The sequence below is a fragment of the Aphis gossypii genome, chromosome 2, assembly GCF_020184175.1.
Source record: "Aphis gossypii isolate Hap1 chromosome 2, ASM2018417v2, whole genome shotgun sequence".
NCBI lineage: Eukaryota > Metazoa > Arthropoda > Insecta > Hemiptera > Aphididae > Aphis > Aphis gossypii.
Genome location: NC_065531.1, coordinates 61,730,904 through 61,750,712, shown reverse-complemented (window position 1 = coordinate 61,750,712; position 19,809 = coordinate 61,730,904). Strand labels below are relative to the sequence as shown.

The 19,809-nt window shown below is 27.2% G+C and overlaps 1 protein-coding gene across 2 annotated transcripts in view; it reads right to left on the bottom strand.

The window, feature by feature from the left end:
* LOC114126770 (protein slit) overlaps nt 1-12,761 on the bottom strand; it is a 131,322-nt gene extending 118,561 nt beyond the window's left edge. The window contains exon 1 of one of the 2 annotated variants that reach the window (XM_027990778.2): nt 12,276-12,761. In XM_027990778.2, the coding sequence (XP_027846579.2) occupies nt 12,276-12,466 (191 nt within the window). In that variant the 5' untranslated portion in view covers nt 12,467-12,761. The remainder of the gene's footprint in view (nt 1-12,275) is intronic. The other variant, XM_027990779.2, reaches the window with a different exon arrangement.
* Nucleotides 12,762-19,809: the final 7,048 nt, after the last annotated feature.

Genomic DNA, 19,809 nt, shown 5'->3' with positions numbered 1-19,809 from the left:
GCATTTTTTTTTTGTTTAGTAGGTACTCCTAATACAATTATCATTTAAATAAAAATAATATATAGGTTAGTTCTTTATTAAAAATTAATATGTTAATTCGATAAAAAATTACAAAGTCGAGATAAAATCAAATATAATTGTATAATATAATATTGCTTAAAATTGGCTATGTAAACGCCATTGCTTATCAAAAAATTAATTATCCGTGCACAATTTTAGCATTTAAGTAAGCAAAATGTTAGGTAAGTAACATTAGCATACAAATGTGCATGTGTAATAAATTTCATTATACATAATATACTAATATATATTTATAAGTTCTGTCAAAATATTTAATTATACTAAATTGATATTCAAAATATTATGAAACCGATTATTTTTTACAACATAATAAATAAATTTAAGTTAATTTGTTTAACTTTATACTGACGTAAATTGGTATATAAAATAAAAGAATGTGAGTAAAATTCGTAATTAATTGTCAAACAGGTAAAAAATATTTTTCCTGTTTCTATACAAGGCTCGATTAATAAACTAACAGTAAATTATAAAGAAATAAACTTAGATAATCAAAACTTAAAATTTATTTAGATATTTTATAGTACATAGTATAATAAATTTAATGTTATAAATATAACTTATAAGAATATAAGTTTAGGGATACATATTTATTAATGTAATGAATAATATCGTTTTTGTATATATAAAGCTTACACATAACATTTTTTTCTTTCCTAAATGCATTTTTCAATCCTTTTATTAAAACTGTTAAAAGCTACGACTATTTTTATAGCTCTATGTCTAGCTACCAGCATTACATACTCTTTTATGCACTGTTTATTACTAAAATTGTTTAGTATAATGTCAATAAAATCTACACAATTTCCATAAATTCAAAAAACAAGCTTTAGTTTACTCAGAAAATATGTATTAAATAAAATGTCTTCTGCTTGATGTTTTAGAATATATATTTTTTATTAATATCACTGGATAGAAAGTTCGTTTACTTACGTCTATAAAGTTTAAAGGACTATTTTAGCAAGTTATTGTTGTTTGTTCAATGTTTATTATGTATATGTCAAATACAACTATTATTACAAAGTCCAATATATTGGTTCAACAATTTGACATATGTAGCAAAATTTTTGAAGATACATAAAATACAAAAAGGAACAGACAAGATATTATAACACAAGTCTAGTTAATTAAGTTTTTATTCTATTTTTAATTTAGACTTTTTTTACAAAACAATATTTTAGACATTCTCATACCAAATTATACTTATATGAATAATTAGCTTAAAAAAAATTATTTTTTATAATTTAAAAGTGTGTAAAATTTATCCACAAATATATAGGCGTCATAATAACTTTCAAATGTAAAACAAGCACGTTTAATTAAAAACCTTTTTTTAGTAATGAATATTTCTAAACTTTAACAGAATCCATGAACTCTGCAGAGTCAACATCGTCAGTCAATGTGCACGTTGAATATTAATTGGAAATCGGCAACAATAATTGAGCAGAATTCATTATAATTGATTAACGACCCCCATTTTTGAAAAATATTTTTGTAACTATGTAGATACTCGTATTTTTCATAACCCAGAAGCGTCCTACCTGTTGGGCACGGTTCATTAAATGTCGTAAATATATTTTATTTTACGGTTTTCGGTCGGTATGTAACAGCAGAACAGGGTTTGATGGAGAAGAGTTGAACTCTCATTTGCATATTGCGCAACGGTGGAAAAATGTATAGGTACCTACTGATTTCATTTCTATAAACGCACACCGATTTTTCCTCCACTCGTGTATTGATCAAAACCTAGGTCCATAATCCCCATGCCCGTTTGAATGTCTTGTCGACGTACATAATAATCCGATTATGTTATTATTATATTGTAGTTACACAAGGCAAACTTCAGTGTGTGTACGATATTATTTAATCCGATATTCAATAAGCCTATGGCTGTGTGATATCTGACACGTTCTTTTCATTGGGTCACCAACAGTTATAATAATTCTAGATGCTTTCGAATATAATATTATGTTTTATTTCCAGCTGCTCGGAATATTTTACAGACAAAGTCATAATTTATTGATACGTTTTTAATATGATGTTTTGTAACTACCTACTACGACAATAATAATCAGTATTCTTATATGTATATTATACATAATTCGCATTAAGAGACACTTTTAATTTATTTTACAACTATAATGCATTATATGGACACAAAAATCTTATAATAATAAAAGCATCATATTACATTATTGTTATATAATATACACACCTTAACTCGGTTAATAGACTGGGGCAAAATTCAGAATTAGCTTATACAAATTTGGACAAGTTTTGATCTATAACGTAAAACATTAATCTACCCCATTTTTATTCTTATTTACAAAAAAATATTTTATATGAATATTATGAAAAACTCAAATCTAATGATAATTTTTTTCATAACCAACATATTGTTAAGTTATCCATTTATCAAATGACATAATATTAATATCTACCGTTTACGTGTGTGTAAACGGTAATAAATGCGCCCATTATGGTCGGTGTCATTCATAATCGGACCACTTAAAAGAAAAAATGAACGTGCAGAGCCGTGAATGAATAACTTCCTCATCTGGAACGTCAATAAGCCTGGCGAGTGTGTATATTATGTTGTTCGTTTTAAAATCTAAATACAGGCAGTTGACGAAGAAATATTACAAAGGTTTTTAAACCGTGAGTGATGCCAGTGGCCTCGTTTACTAAACTTCCTTTAGTGAGAACATTTTGAAAAGCATAATCATTTTTATGTTTTTAATATTAAAATATTAGGTACTTATTAGTTTTAAAATAACTAAAAATTAGAAATAAAACAGTTGTAATTAAATATGTACTTCAAATTAAATATTAAATAATAATTAATGTTAATCTTCAACTTTTGTAATAAATATAGCTGTATAAACTTGCTCAAAATATTAAATATAAAAAAAACGCAATCGTTGACTTAATTTAAGTAGTTGTAAAATAACATGAGTATGAGCATTGATCAGTATTTATTTCCTTAGAAAAACTTTAGTTTCAGTTTTGAATTACTTTGTTATAGAAATCATAATTTTCATTTTCATTTTCAAACATTTTATCGATTATAGCTAGGTTTCTATTTGACCTTTAACAATTATAATATGTATTTTGAATATTTAAGTTAGTCCCCTCCAAAGTAATTTTTATTATTAGAGCATGCAATAATAAGGTGTAAGTCGCTACCGTAGTATGTATTTTGTTATTTTTCTTAATATAATATTTATGAAACAAACAAACCAGCAACATTGAAAATACATTTATCTAGTATACCTCTAATCGTGAACACATTGCGTGGGTTCATGGAAAAAAATATTCAACAAAAGTAACAAGAGAAACAAAAATAAACCAAAGGAGTGAGATCTGTTAAGTCTGAGAGTGTAATTGTGACATATTGTTCGTGACAATGTGCAATTTACATAAAATTTAGGGGAGAAGATGTTTAGATATTCATAAAGTAAACATTTTATAAAACGAATAAAATTACAAACATAAAATAACGCTGGTGCCTGCCGTATATATAAAAAAAGCTCACTGCCTATGATATGGCATCATCTGGATACACCTACATTATATTATTATATTGGTGCAAAACCATACATCCGAAAACAAGAGATACAAAACCGTATAGCGAGCAACATACACGTCGCCGAGTAACGAAATCTATTCATAGGGCCGAAAATTAATTACTACATTCTCATGTTGGTCTTCTGCTGTACAAACACCGTCTGATTGTATCATCAATCATCCATCCCCCTACCCCGTGAGTCTGTCAAGAAGAAAACACTCATGTTTGGTCCGTTGACAAGAACGTCTCTCGCGTGTGCACCTGACAGGTGGTTATCAAAATATTTGTGTTAATGGACTTTTTATACACATGCACGCACGCACATATACGCACATAATATTATATTATACCCATGAGCATGTTTTCTACAAGTGGTTAAGGCAGTTCCGACCTTAACTCGACAGGATTGAACATCAATATCGTACATAGGTACCGACTATCATTAGGCGAAACATATAATATTATTGTATTATGTAAGCATTCAAAATTTTTTTTTTCGTCAAATAAAAACAGTATTTTAACGATCAATCCGGTCATCACATGGACGTCGTTAATACCACGGAGACCGGAAGAACACTGGCAAGGGCTGCACATGGGCCCCCGGAGCGCGGTTTACACGCCGATGAGTGGGTTTGGTCAATAAAAATATACCCAATATACGCATCGTGTCACAGCGAAAACAATAAAACTCTTCCATAATTCATATAATTTAATGTATATTAAATAGCTTATTGTTTGACAGTTATCTATTATATAATGTTATGTTAAATAGCTCCCGAGATTTCATGCGAACACGGATTGGCTATTTACGGAGGAAAAATGTAAATATTTAATATAAAGTATTGTACATTATATTACAACTGAATGTGTCTAGTATATATATATAATTGCAAAAAGATATACAGATTAAACTACTTAAAATACTTAAAACAGTATTCAGATTTTAAATAAAAGATACTCCTAAAAAGCATTCCAAGATACAAGACACAATAATATTGTCTTACTATGATAAGTGAAATAATGTCCATCTCTGGTTAATTAGGTAGGTATTTAACTAAGTAATACTATGTTCGGTTATATATATAATAGTTTAACGTGCATGGCTACTGGCTACCTATAATAATATAAGTGGTTTGAATAGAAATATAACATTGGTATAGGTAATACGTATAACTAAACAAATCTTTAACTTTTACAAACTACATAATTGAGGAGGCGCTTTTTTTTATTTTTCTTATTTGTAGATTTTATAACCAACTACAAATTCGAATGTTTATTTTATTAAAATTTAAGCATTTAAATTGCGCACTTATAAAAATATAATTAATACATTCACATTAATAATTGTTAAATACTTTATCTTCTAATAATTTTCTATATAATATTATAATATACAACGAGCAAACTCTATATTGCTTACTATATTACTATATAAAATCGGATTAAAATAATTGAGATTTAGAAAAAGCGTTTGATAATTAGTAATTACTATGCAAATTTAAAATTAATGTGATCAAAACTATAGAAATATTTAGTTATAAAATCTAATAAAATAAAATAGTATAATAATTAGTATAATTGAAAACATAATATACGAAAATATTTATAGTTTTTTTTTACACATATAACATGATTAAATGAACTTAAAAAGTCAATGTCATTGTGGTTTCTAATATTTTGAAATGATTTTTTTGAAATAAAAACAACTATGTTATTACTATCGTATTATAGCCTGTATATAATATTTGTTGACTATATCTATAAACATTTGTTTTTTTTTTTATTTAATATTAAATATAAACTGATTTAATATTGTTGTCCGGAGATATAAATAACATAAGTATCTATCTATATACTAACATGGTGAATATAACAATTCAAAAGTACTAATGCTATACGTATATATGTGTGTATGTATGTGGAGGTGGTCCACTATTCCGGACACAGAAGGGGGTCGAAATCCCACGTATCGACATCTCTCCAGACAGTATTTTTATCACTGGGTTATAAACAAAATTTAAATAAATATATACGTGTTTCTGCAATATTGAAAAAATATCCAATGTGATTGAAAGAAATTCCGAACAAAATATACAGACCACCCAACGAAAGCTGTACACTCCGATTGTCACGAACCTTCCTATATTGTTTGCCATTGAAATGGAGACGGATTAGGGATTGCAATTCGCTTCACATTATTACTCGACCGACCGTAAACATACCCTTACCCTTTCGAATGTAAATCATCTTTAAAATATTTATTTTTCTCTTAAACTGTATTCTCTTTTTTTATGATGTAATATACAAAAACGATACAACTCTTATACATTGTATACTAATTAGATTTTCAAAGACAGTAATAAGAACATATAGTGCAAATTGATATATAGAGGTTGTCGGTGTATTGTTCAGTATATATTAACAATTAACTCAGTGATCGAGTGGTACTCGACATAATGCACTGTATACACAATGTATCTCCCTAGAAGATGGTACTAAAATTATCTCATACGTCTAAATTGATTTGGGAGATTCGACTGAACAAATTTTGTGTGTGTGTACCCCCGCGCGCGCGCGTGTATGTGTATGAGTGTATAACTCGTATAAAACGTACAAGCTGCACATCATGACCGCTGGGAATATAATATGGCCCTCTTTTGCATTTCCATTTGTATGCCATTTATATTTTTCAGTTGGGAAAATATGTAACCTACACAAAGGTCGCGTGGGGGATCGGAAAACAATGAGAGCAATGCCTGATTCAAAGAGCGCGGGTTACCCTTTGTTTCTAACACGGCTACCTTTTCCCAAGTACTTATTTTTTCAAAATTTATTTTTTATATTTTAAGGGTGCTAAAATTCTAAATGGTGTGACAGTTGTCTATGAGGGTAAAAAGTTTGGTCAAACAAGCGTATGGTCAAACAAAAAAGGGGAATATTAAGTACATATTTCTTGAACCAGATTCGACGTATTTTTTTGACAAGTATATCAACACTTGGTACAATTGTATCAAAATTAGGTTCTATAAATTTTTTTCTGGTATAATAATATGATATAATATAAAGTATTGAGGTCAAAGTATAATACTTAAAATGGTTATTTGTTTGAAATCGATATATTTTTTTCGATTTTCCTACCAATATTAATTTCATAATTATTAAACCTTCGAGAAAACTGAATACATACAAATACAATACTATTTACAATAAATATTTTTTATTTAAAATAAAAAAAGTCCATGAAAAAATATCATAATAATTTACATATTCAATTCAATGATGACACATATTTGTCACATAAATAACAAAAATTGAACGTATAAACGTGAAATAATAATAAAAAGATGCGTGAATATTGTGTATGTTGTTTTATCAAATTTAATCGCCGAAAACAGCTATTATTGATTTATATGTTAACGGTGTAATATACGATACTAATATGATGCATTAAAATGTCATTTCCTTACTCTTTGAAGCAACATTATTCGTTCGTCGAACTTTGTTAAATACTTTATCGATAATACACGACATATTTCGAAATTATTCTTAGTCTACATTAATCAGTTACTAATCTCGAAAATTAATGTTTTGTCATACGCTTATATAATAAATGATGTCCTGAGTTGTGCGATTAAATTTAATTCACAGACCTATATGTTATATATATATATATATATGCATAATATACTATTTTATCGCCCTTTTTGATAATAATTACACAGAAGCTTAAGCTGGGTCTTAGCTGGCCGTCGCCAGTGGGTGTGTGTGTGTGTGTATGTGTGTGTGTTTTTTTACATTCATCGTATCACGGACACCCAGATTACCCTAAGCGTTCCAATGTCCGCATCATCACGTACGGACCGTAAAACGCGCCACGCACAATAAACACAATTCGGTGGACCATCCGCGCCCGACCATATATTAATGCATCCTCAGACATCGAGCTTCGTTCAAATTATCCCTCGACATATTTTGTAATATACCTGAAAGCCTCTTGAATGCACGGTGCAACAACGTCGTGATTACCATAAACGAGTGATTAAGTGTTTCGGAATGAATACAGTAACATAATGTATGAGTTCATATGTTATTCTTTATGTCTCGCGCATTTTAGTATTTTACTATTACCATTATAGTTGTTCAATTGGAAAAAATTCCGCAGTTATAATATTTTTATTCGACTTTTATAAATAGTAGTACAAATAAAACTAATTTCCATACAATATAATAAAAATTACATCATTTTCAGTTACAAATGCAATAAACTATAATCGATGTTTTTTTTCATTAGCTAAAACATTTTTTAATATAAACAAATGTTTATTTGTACTAAAAATCTGTTTAAAACGATAGTAGAAAAATAATAGAACTACCTATATAATATATTTTAACAATATTAAATATTAATGTTATTCTAAGATTTTCCTCATAATAATATATTGTTCATTATTATTATAATTATTTTCCATTATTTTTAACATGGTTCCACAACAAAAATATAAGTAATTTTAAAATTTTAAGATTTTAAAATTATTGTAAATCAATTGAAAAACAATAATACATTAACTATCATCGACGTATACACAATTTTGAATTTAAAGTAAAAAACAAATAATAATTAATTAGGTTACCTTGTAGAAAACCGATTTTATGATTAAATATTAAATATAAAATAATTCTGAAAATAAAAAATTTACAAGGAATAACTTTAATTTAACACGTGTCTTTATGTTTTTACGCTTTAAACCTGATATAAAACCAAGTCTTGTTTGTGATGTAAATTGCCGCTGAAATCATATTCGTTATCCCAAATGCAATCTGTGTATAAATATTATATGTACATTTGGGACTACGTTACGATTTTATCAAAGGTAGCTACATATCGTTACAATTACCCTCGGTGTGTGAGCATGTTAATTTGAATAAATAAATGACAAAGAGAGTGGGGTGTAATACACGTTGAAATCTATATAAATATTTTGTACACTCGAAAATATTAAAATAACTAATAATAATAGGAAATAAATGTATAACAATATAGTATTTATTATATTATCCTAGAAAAAAAACTCAGAGGTAGGTTAGTAATTGGATTTTTGCGGTCTAAAGTCCAGGTAAAAATAACGCATTCTATTGACCATTAGAATTAAATTAAAAATTTAAAAATTACTATTAAAATTTTATCTAAAGAGTTATCTAAAGAGTTTTTAATATATTGTACTTCATAAAATGCATATTACGAGTAGTATCAATTATTCACAACGAAATAATTGCAATTGAATGTATTATGTAGTTTCTCAATTAAATTATAATTATTACTACGGAAAATATTTATGCAATTTATAATATTGTACGTTTGTCCGCATCGTATAAATTAAAAATAATATAAATTAAATGTCATATTTCCTCTTATGGTTATAAGAAGTTTCATAATACGAATATTATACTATAGGTACAATTAGTAGTTACGCACATTGTTGGTACTATGATATAATCATATAAATTTATATATTATAAATAGCCTGCTCAAAATATTTCATTATTATAAGTACCTACTCAATATTTGTGTTCGTAAAACAATAAAAGAAAATTATCGAATTTATTATGTTAAAAATTCGCTAAAAAATACTAGACACTTATAATATTTTATAATAATTACGTAGTAAAATCTATATTATATATTTATGTATTTTTTGTTTAATATATTTAAATTTAATTTTAAAATACTACAGTCATGGGCATAAATGAATAGCCAGCTTCTAGAAAAACCTTTTTTTTTTTTAATAAAAAAACGCATTTTGGTTCAACGCAGTCTATAGATTTCTATATGTTTCACCCTCTACAAATAATTGGAATTTCAACAAAACAGATTTCATTCATACTTGATCGTAACTAAAATATGGAAATCAGTGACCAGTGTACCAACTATATTATCTATTCTATGTACCAATACTAGCAGTAATTCTTTTCACAAACAAATAATAATGATAAATGTACAAATATTTGCTATTTACTTTCGAGACAACTTGCTTACAGTTTCTTATTGCTATTTATGAACTGCATTTTATAAATAAAAAGGAAAAAAAAGTTACTATTGAGAAATAATATACGTACAAGCTTCATATCGTGGTATCTATATATAATTTATATATGAATACTCATAAATTTTCTTGACTAAAGATGTTACAATGAGATACACACGCAGTGAAGACGTGACGACATTGTGTCTAGATAAGAAGTGGTCACGACCAAAAGGGTATACAAATTCACCGTTTTCCAAAATAATAATAATAATAAAAAACTGACATTCCAAGGGGCGATACACATTTGTTTTTAACCGCCAGCTGTAAGTCGTCTGCTAACGGCCGAATCCACTCACGACGGCCGTTTTATTTTAATAGGACTTTTAACCGTTCTATTCTGGTGATATATTATATTATATGTATATACGATGACGAATATCATATCGTAAAAAACAAATCTCCACAGTGATCGTTACAGGGCTGCTATGTGTATTTAAAAAATGGTTTTCTATTCGTGTGCCAACAGAGGGGTTTCTTGTCATATCAATCATAACACACGGACATTGGCTCTTGTCCAGTCAAAAAGTTTTCACACTAGTTATTCGAAAGAACCATTTTTAAGTTTTAATATTTAATAGTCTATTCAATTTAATGCATACATTGCATACAACTTGTAGAAAACCTTGAGGCCATTTTAGTTTATCTCCATACACACAATAAAATATGTTTTTAATAATTATAATCACGCAATAAGAATTATAATGTCTATTTTAGTATTTGGAAATGATTTATAGCTCGTATGATACAATATTCTAAATAAAATCTAAAAAACTGTTGTATTTTATTAGTGATCACACAGTAAAAACAAGCTAACGGGTTTTTTTTTTATGGAACAAAAATACAAATTCATTGACATAAAAATCAAAATTATGAACAATTTCACAACAGGTGATATATTTATTTATTTTAATTGCTTCAGTGCGCACTATTTTTGTTCTATTGGATCATTTTATTAATATTTTTGAGAGAAAAGTATTTTTCTATTAAATGTAATAATTTACACAGGTTTAGTTATTTTCCTATAACTGTTTTCTCTTTTCACTTTATCTTACCAATGTACTGTTAACTAGCGATAACGGATCAACGAATTTGGTTTAGATAATTCATTTTATAATAACTACAGAAAACACTCAAAAAATTAACAAAATTATGAATAAAATATAATCATATTTTGTTGGTGTAATTTGTATACAAATATATATAAGTAGCTAGCTCCCATGCACTTCGTTGCCCATTAAAAAATTAATAATGCTAACTCTATATGAATAATATGTTTTATTTTATAGTAGCTGAACAATTATTAAATAAAAAATAAAAACAACTATCAAAGACTCTTTTCTGTTCTTTCAGTGATAATAAATAATAATAATTTCTTTCGCACTAATTTTTATTACAACTAATTATTACTATTATTATAAACTAATAGCAACCATTTATAAACAATTTCCATCATAAATCTCAAAATCCCTGTTTGAGCACCTCCTGGGTTACACCTCTCCCTTTTTAAATTAGTCTATCTTCTTCCCAGAGGTCTAATCTAGCTCTATACCAAATTTAATTGCAATCAGTTGAACGGTTTATGAGTACATATAGATATAAACAGACAGACATTCATTTGTATATAATATATATGGATGTTGATCCAAACTTTGAGACTATGAAATAAATAAAATTGTATTTCATATAAATAATATGTAAGTGTTATAATTATGGTGACTGTGTGTTTTTCCATGAGTTTAAGTGTAGAATTCGCGTCAATCTTATTTGTCTTTTAAAAGAACACGATGATCGTGAAAAAAAAAAGAAAAGAAAATTACATGTTAAGAAAAAAGCTATGTCATTCTAGTAGATCGTCGAATATAACTCTAACTATTAAATACATAAAATAAAGGTTATAACGAAAAACTTAACTAATTTTTTACTCAACTTTTAACTTTTAATATAAAATTAAAATTCAATCAAAATTATCACAATTATAGCCTATGGGTTTGTTAATTGACTAGTTATTTTTATATATTTTATATATTTTTATATTTATATTATATTTTTAAATAATAATAATGTGTTTAATACTATAGAATAAATTATTTCATTTCTATTTTTAATTTCATCAATAAGACCAACCACAGAAATAGTTTTAAAAAGGGGTTGAAAATAAACGTGTGATTGATGTGGCTAGTTTTTATTAAAATAAAACCAGTTCTATCTAGGACTTACAAAGGGGTGGAGAGGTCAACGATTGTTTGAAAACAAAAGGGTTTGTCACATATATGTCATGATCAGAGCTACAGTACTCCTTTAGGGATGATATTCAGATTTAATTCAAATCACGTTTGAATACGGTGTGTAAATTATTTTTAACAATGGTTACTTATATGATAAATACTAACTTAACATGTATTCTAATTAGAATTTTAATAGGTAGGTATAGCTAAATGAAGAAGTGTTATCAATTAGCACAATTATTACCTATCACAATAACACTAATCTTTTAAATTATCCTACTACTACTACTACTCTACTACTATAATAGTTATAGCACTTACAGTCTTTCAATATCGGAGGGTAAATTCTTAGGCACTTCGTCTAGACCTTTCTTGGAACAATCGGCTGTAGTCTGATCGCAGGAACACAGCCAAGGGCATCTAGCGTTGTCAGCCAGATCATTCAGATCGTCACCCCGGACCCCGGGGTCCAGGGCCATTATCAACAAACACAAGACACCGGACACCTTCATGTCCACGAATTCTTATTAACTCAAGTTAAGAAAAAAAAGAAACCCGGTTAAAAAAAATTATTATTAATTTTGTAACGACCACGTCCAATCACACTGGCCTCGAAGGTCCTGATCGCGTGGCGTTTAACCGCATCGTTATCTTCGCACTCACCGAGCGAACTTATATTATTATTACGAATATAACGTACATGCGTGTGTATAATATTATGTTTATAATAGATCGCGATCGAAGGACGATGACGTACGGGGGTGCGGTACGCGTTATACACGGCACGTCTCGCGTGGTGAACTGGACCGCCGACGGACGGATGGGGTCGGCACGTCCGGCATACAACGACCTCTGACGGTGCTTGATCACAACCGTCGACGTTGCTCAAACGTAATAAAGGAGCATACTCGATTTCCTTGATCCTGCCAAACACGTTTTTTGTTTTCGTTTTATTTTTCTTTCTTTTAATTTTGTCATTGTGGCCTACAGTCGTCTCCTACACCGTCACGGATCATTTGAACGAAACTTTTGCTTAAACTAGAAAAGTACTTATACTCTTTTACTTTAATGGATAGATAAGTATTACAGTACGTTTTTAACGCCATGTCTGGTACGCATCTCTGTATTTTATTTCCGTAATCGGCTCGCATTCTAGTTTGCATTTAATCAGATATGAAAAAATAAATTATAATATAATATAAAGACCTCCTTCCGAGCTCTCTACACTCGAGATACGTACAGATGATAACAGATGATTTTATTTTTATAAAATATGTTTATAGTTTTAACTCTTGTCTATAAAGTATAGATCAACATTTTGGTATATTTAAATACAATAAATCTACGAATTTACGTACGAATTAGTTAATCGATTCTTAAACAAAATTATTATAATACCATAATAAATAAAATCTCAGTTGTGATACACATATTTTATTTTTCAGACATCCATAATGTCGATCTCGTGGTCGACGCAAATTCTTAAAATAAATTAAATAAATTCGTATACAGTGGTGTATAATATTAAGTAGATACCTGTGCAGTAAATTTGCATTAGAAAGATAATTTTACCGATGACACAATACCGAAAGCGAACGTTGGTGGCATAATTAATGTATACTATTAATAAAATAATCTTATAACAATGGCATAGTGCATAGAAATTTTAATTTATACGTTAAATTATGTTTAATATTTACTCCGCGTTAAATCCAATATGTACCATTAAATATTATAATCCATCGTGCAAAATAATGTCAATTTATACACTTAATTATAATATAAAAACAACAAACGAGAGTTAATTTAAAGTAGCTGAGAAATGTCAGTTCTAATTTATTGAACTGCCTGTATCATTTATAATATAATGTTTTGTAATTCCGTATTGAAATCACTTTTATATCATTGTTTTGTTGTTTTGTTGCTGTTCAATAGCTTTTGTATACGTTTAATTGAACTACAGACATGCGTGTGAATATTTTGCACTGTCTCCATATTAATATAATACTACGGTGTCAACTCTATAGGTATTTAATTGACTAATTAAAAGGATTTTTATTTTTTTGTTATTATATACAATCGATTTAGTAAGCTGTTAACGTCACGAAAACGATAATTTTTTACGTAAATCCGAATTTGTAAATAAAAAAAATCGAATATTTGGCGTGATTCTTGTATGAATAATATATTGCTCTATACAAAAGAAAATAACAGTGGAAAAGTTAAAAGTATGAATTCAGAGGTTCGATCTAGAGATGTTTTCAATGTGTATAGGTTTGTTTGTTCCATTTGAGACTTTGTGTGGGATAAAAACATTCCGTAGTACTATTTCCATATTTATACTCAAATATATCAGCATATTTACAATATGTGCTCATATTTCCCTATTTTTTTTTCGTAAGAAAATTATACAATATACCAGAAAACCTTTTTTGTTTGCTAAACATTATAATATTACCTACTCTGTACGACCAAACAGAATAATAGAAATTGGGTTGGAAATAGTCTAAATAGATACATTGCATACACCCAACCAACAAATGTTATACTACAGCTGCTTCTCTTTATTATCACCAGTATGTACATCTCCCCAGAAGACTCATTAAAAAGTATATACATAATATATTTAAATATATTATATTGTGTCTACAAATTATATTAAACAACTTCTGCTTTTTGGTATCCCTCGTTAGACTGTCTCGATAGTAATATTTTTTTTTGACACATAACATGTTTATGAATTCCATTTTAGTATAGTTCCATTCATTATGTTACTGACGAGATAAAAATATGAACAAATTAAAAAAAAAAACAGATTAACTTAGAGGAACTTTATGTTTTATTAATTAAAATCTGTGATAATTCTAATGACGATGTATTTATTTTTATTTTCTTGTCTCAAATTGCTATTTTTTTAATTAAAAAAAAAAAAATTAAATAAATTAAATGTTGTATATTTGGATAATTATTTATATAATTCATCAAACTAAAAAACCAACAAGAATAGTCATTCTTAAATTATTTTTAATATGAATTATTTTTATTACCTAATTACAAATATTACATTATTATTATTATTTATAGGTACGTACATGTCAGATGAATGAATATTTGGCAGGTATGTAAATAGGTAGGTATGGATGTCAATAGTGTACTTATATAATTAATTGAATAATTGTGTAATTTTTTAAATTATATTATAATATGTATAGGTAGGCAGTAGCAAAACATTATTATTTAATGAACCCAATATTTAAAGTTTCCGAAATTTGACTCATGTGCTACTAGATAATCAAGAAATCTTTTATTAAGTTTGTTGTATCAAATTACAAGGATAGAGTTATTTCAAACTTGTTATTTGTTATATTTTTTTTTTTATAAAATCAAGTTTGAAATTCCAAAAACAAATGAAGAAATACTTTACAAGAAAATATTTTACTGAAGAATGTAAACGAGTGTAATGGTTGTAAGTTGTTTAAGAATCATCCTAAGTTATGGTTAACCGCAAATCACAATTGATGTATATAATTGAATAAAATATAAGTACCTATCTAATCCTAGTTACAATATTAAGCCAAAGCATGTTTATAAATTTTCTCAACAGACAGACGAGTGTTTAAATTATTCAAATAAATAAAGTAAAATCCATTTACGAATTACATCATTAATCTTGTACTCGTTTTTAGTAATGAATATTGGATTGTATTATAATAATATTATGTTTAGCCAACTATTTGCGACGACAAAGTTGTGGTTATTTTTGTAAATTCACAAGAAACAATAATTATTTTATTAAATAATACAAATTCTATATAAAATATTGGTCAGATTCTAAATCTGGTATTTAATATATTAAAATAATTTTTATTGAAAAAAAAATCAATAAAAATGTTTAGTTATTTGCTTATATTTTATATAAAACAAATATTGTGGATATATAATTAAGTAATATTACTATAGGTATATAGGTAAACTGTATATGAGTAATTAGTAAAGCTACCTATTAGTTATTTATAGAAATTACATATAATATATGTAATTAAGTAAATATTTAATCTAAATATACATACTATTTACTTATAAATAGTATTGTTATGTTATTTGTATAATATGCATTATGTCAATATTTTTTATTAATATTATTATTTAACATAATGTTCTGGAACGACTAATGAAATAGAATATTACATAAAAGTTCTACCAAAATCACGTTGAATTATTTTGAATAATAACTAATGCCTTAATACATAATATATTCCATTAAACAAATAAATTACGTATTTAAAAGGTTAGGTATGTCATAATTAAAGTATATTAAGCTAGTTTGAGATTGTTTTAAGTCAAGTAACACAAATAAAGGGTAAAAGTACATTCATTTATTTAACTTAAACACTGATGAAAACGACGCTTAAATTAAAATCTCATCTCAAGAAGCACAATGAATTGAATTTAAGCTAAAGAACGTGTTATTTTATTATTCGTATTTGAGTCATATCGAAAAATAAATAATTTAGATTTTTATATTCGCCTTTATTCGACCTCTAAAATATATTATTAAAATTCAATTGTGATAACTATACCAAACAAAGTAGAACAAAGTCAAATGTATTTAATTTAGTAGACTAGGTAGTCTGGTATTCAATTATTTACAGTGTGTTATTCGATTTTAATATATTGATATGTCATAATATTATGTATATAAATCTTCATATGTATATTTATATGTGTATATATATACCTATATATGATTGCAAACTATTTGTAAAACAATTAATTTCCCAGAGTTATATTTTTGTGTAATAACTGACAAATGCAAATTATATTTTAAGCATTATAAAAAAGTGGATAATTTTATTATTATTATTGTGATTATTTACTTGTTAGCATTTACTCATATACCATTTATATTCATCAGTCATACTTAAATGAATTTTTAAATACAGATAATATTCTTTTTATACCTGGCTCAGAATAAATATGTATGGTGAATGAATACCAAGAGTAATGTTAAGAAACAATATGAACCACTTCTACTAGGAGACACAAGAAAGATGATTTACTGGGAAGTGGAAATTCATTTTTTAGTGAGTCACATAATTAAATGATTTTCCAAGTGATTGCTATAATCGTAATGTATACTATACCTAATATAACCTACAAACCTACAAAAACACAGAAGACAAAAAATTTAATCACTGTTTCTACGATTGTATTTATAGACCATTCTTTATGGTATGTCTATGTATAATAATTAAAAATACATTATACTTTTTTACTTTTGTATTTTATATTATATTATTTGAGTTACATATAATTTTACCGCCGAAAATCATAAGTGAAACTTAAATATACCTACTTCAATAAAGGCATAATGTGTTAGAATAGTTCAGATTTTAAATTTGTATTTTTTTTTTTTTACAAAAACGTGAACTTTTTTCGTATAAATCGAAGTTAACTGCTGCAGTATGATTACTTGTTAAACATTACATAAAATCAAAACGTTTAATGTAATATTATTCAAAAAAATTAAATTATAATACCTACCATAGTTTATTATAGGGTTATATAGAGGCTGACTAAACAAACATACCGTTTTGTGAACAAAACATACTTCTCTAATACTGAGAACGAGTAGGCGTGCACAATTTATAATATTCTGAGAATTCGTTGTTTTAACTTTGATTTTTTTTTTTAGAAATTATAAAACATAATATATCATACATTTTCAATACTGCTATTACCATTCATTATAATTCAATTATTACATATTTCAAAATTGGATACAATAGTATTACACGTTATTAAATTTAGCACTGATTAATCTTTTACATATTATTATAGTCCTGACGTATAAACTTTTAATACTATATTGTATTGGTCATAAAATTTGCATTGTTTATGCAATAGGATATTAATGATATTTAGCGAATGTATTATCACGGATGACGGCTTAATGACTTACCTATTTAATATTTTCATTTTTATTTTCACATGTTTAATATTAAGACGAAAAATTTATACTTTAGTATACGGATGATATAATAAATAATAACACAGAATGTTATAGAAAAAAACAGTTTACCAAGAAAAATATCGATTTCATTTGAACCTAACAATTTTTAAACGAAATAAAATATGTAACCTATAACTGATAAATTCATTGATTGCTTAATCTGAAATTGGTTTTAATAGATGTGATTCTATGAAATCGAAATGCAATAACCGATACGAAAGATAGTGTCCACGAAGAATTTGATCTTGAGGCACCTAGAAAGCAGTTCGAAGCTTATCGTATAACACTATATTATATTGATTAGGTACTAGAAAGAGATAAATAATAAAAACAGAAAACTGTAATTTTGATGAATAACGATATTTTTGCATTCACACAATTACGCCAATAACGTTGAAGCATATTATAACCAAGTTGTGTCACAAATACTTTTACAAAAATCCTCTAAATAATAATTATAAGTATATTATATGTAACACAATGTGTTTCTTACCTTGACGTTCCCTCTGACCATATAATCCCGAAGAAAAGAATGACTCGTTTCGTCTGACTGAAAATAACAAGACTTGCTGTAAACGTACTAACTGGAATTTCGTCACATTACACATTACGACTAAGTTGATACGCGAACTTCGTACACTAACGAATGACGAAGGTTTGATCAAATATCAAACGACACGATACTATACCAGTATAAATGAATATTAGCGACAATAAAGCGTTTGGCTGAAAGACAATAAAAATTATCGTGGTTATTCAGTCGCTTCTGGAAAACATAACCCAACCTAACCCGTACGGACCGCGGTCATTGAGTTTATACCACGGTGGATTATACCGAGTTTATAAACCATGGTCGAGGTGACAGTCGCCATATCATCTGGTTTATTTTAGGAACTCGTGAGGAGAATTTCGAGATAATAAACCTTCGATCAGTTATAACTTATAAGTAAAGAAATCAGTGTCCGCCAACAGTTTTCACGACATCCATCGTGCGCCGTTAATTCTCGATTAAACCATTTTAGCGGTTCTGTTCGCGAGTGCTTAAAGTGTTGCGCAGAGTGACGACTTGTCGGCGAAACGAGTATGTTCATAAATTTTTGTGCATAGAAAAAAATGTACTCAAGACCAGACATGGTGTGAAAATCTGTCTCAAGTTCTATACACGTCATGATGGTGAATCTTCATCACTTCCGGTCCGACGTAAGTAGGTACGTAACGCGTCAACCGTTTCACAAAGATTTGTCGATGTAAAACACACATTGGTTGTGTAAATATACTAGGTAATAGGTATACTATTCAGTTTGGTTATAATACAACATAAGCTTGCAAAATTGAAGCTAATCAAACTGTTGTGATCAGATATATATATATATATATTTTTTTATTTAAATATAAATAAAAAATATTAGGATATGGGTAAATAGTAAAAACAAAATTAAATATATCTACATAGAAATTAATTTATAGTTTATTTTTAGTTTTTACACCTTATTATTAAAACATAATTAAGTTTTATATAATTTTTTTCTTGTTTCATACAATACAAAAATCTATCGAAATTTTTTAGTATTTTAACTTGAACCATAAACTTTGGATATTATAGTCAATTTTACATTTACTTAGAATAATATTATTAGCTTTAATAATAAAATTATAACAATACAGAATATTAGATCCACTCATAATAAATATTTTATTATCTGTAACCAATGGAAATCCTTCATAAAAAAAAAAAAAAATGTTTGATTTTTGTAAGCCGATAAGCCGAACAACATAATTTATATTAGAGCCACCCAATTTCGATCTTTATAATGTGTTAAAATATGAAATTAAAAACTCTCC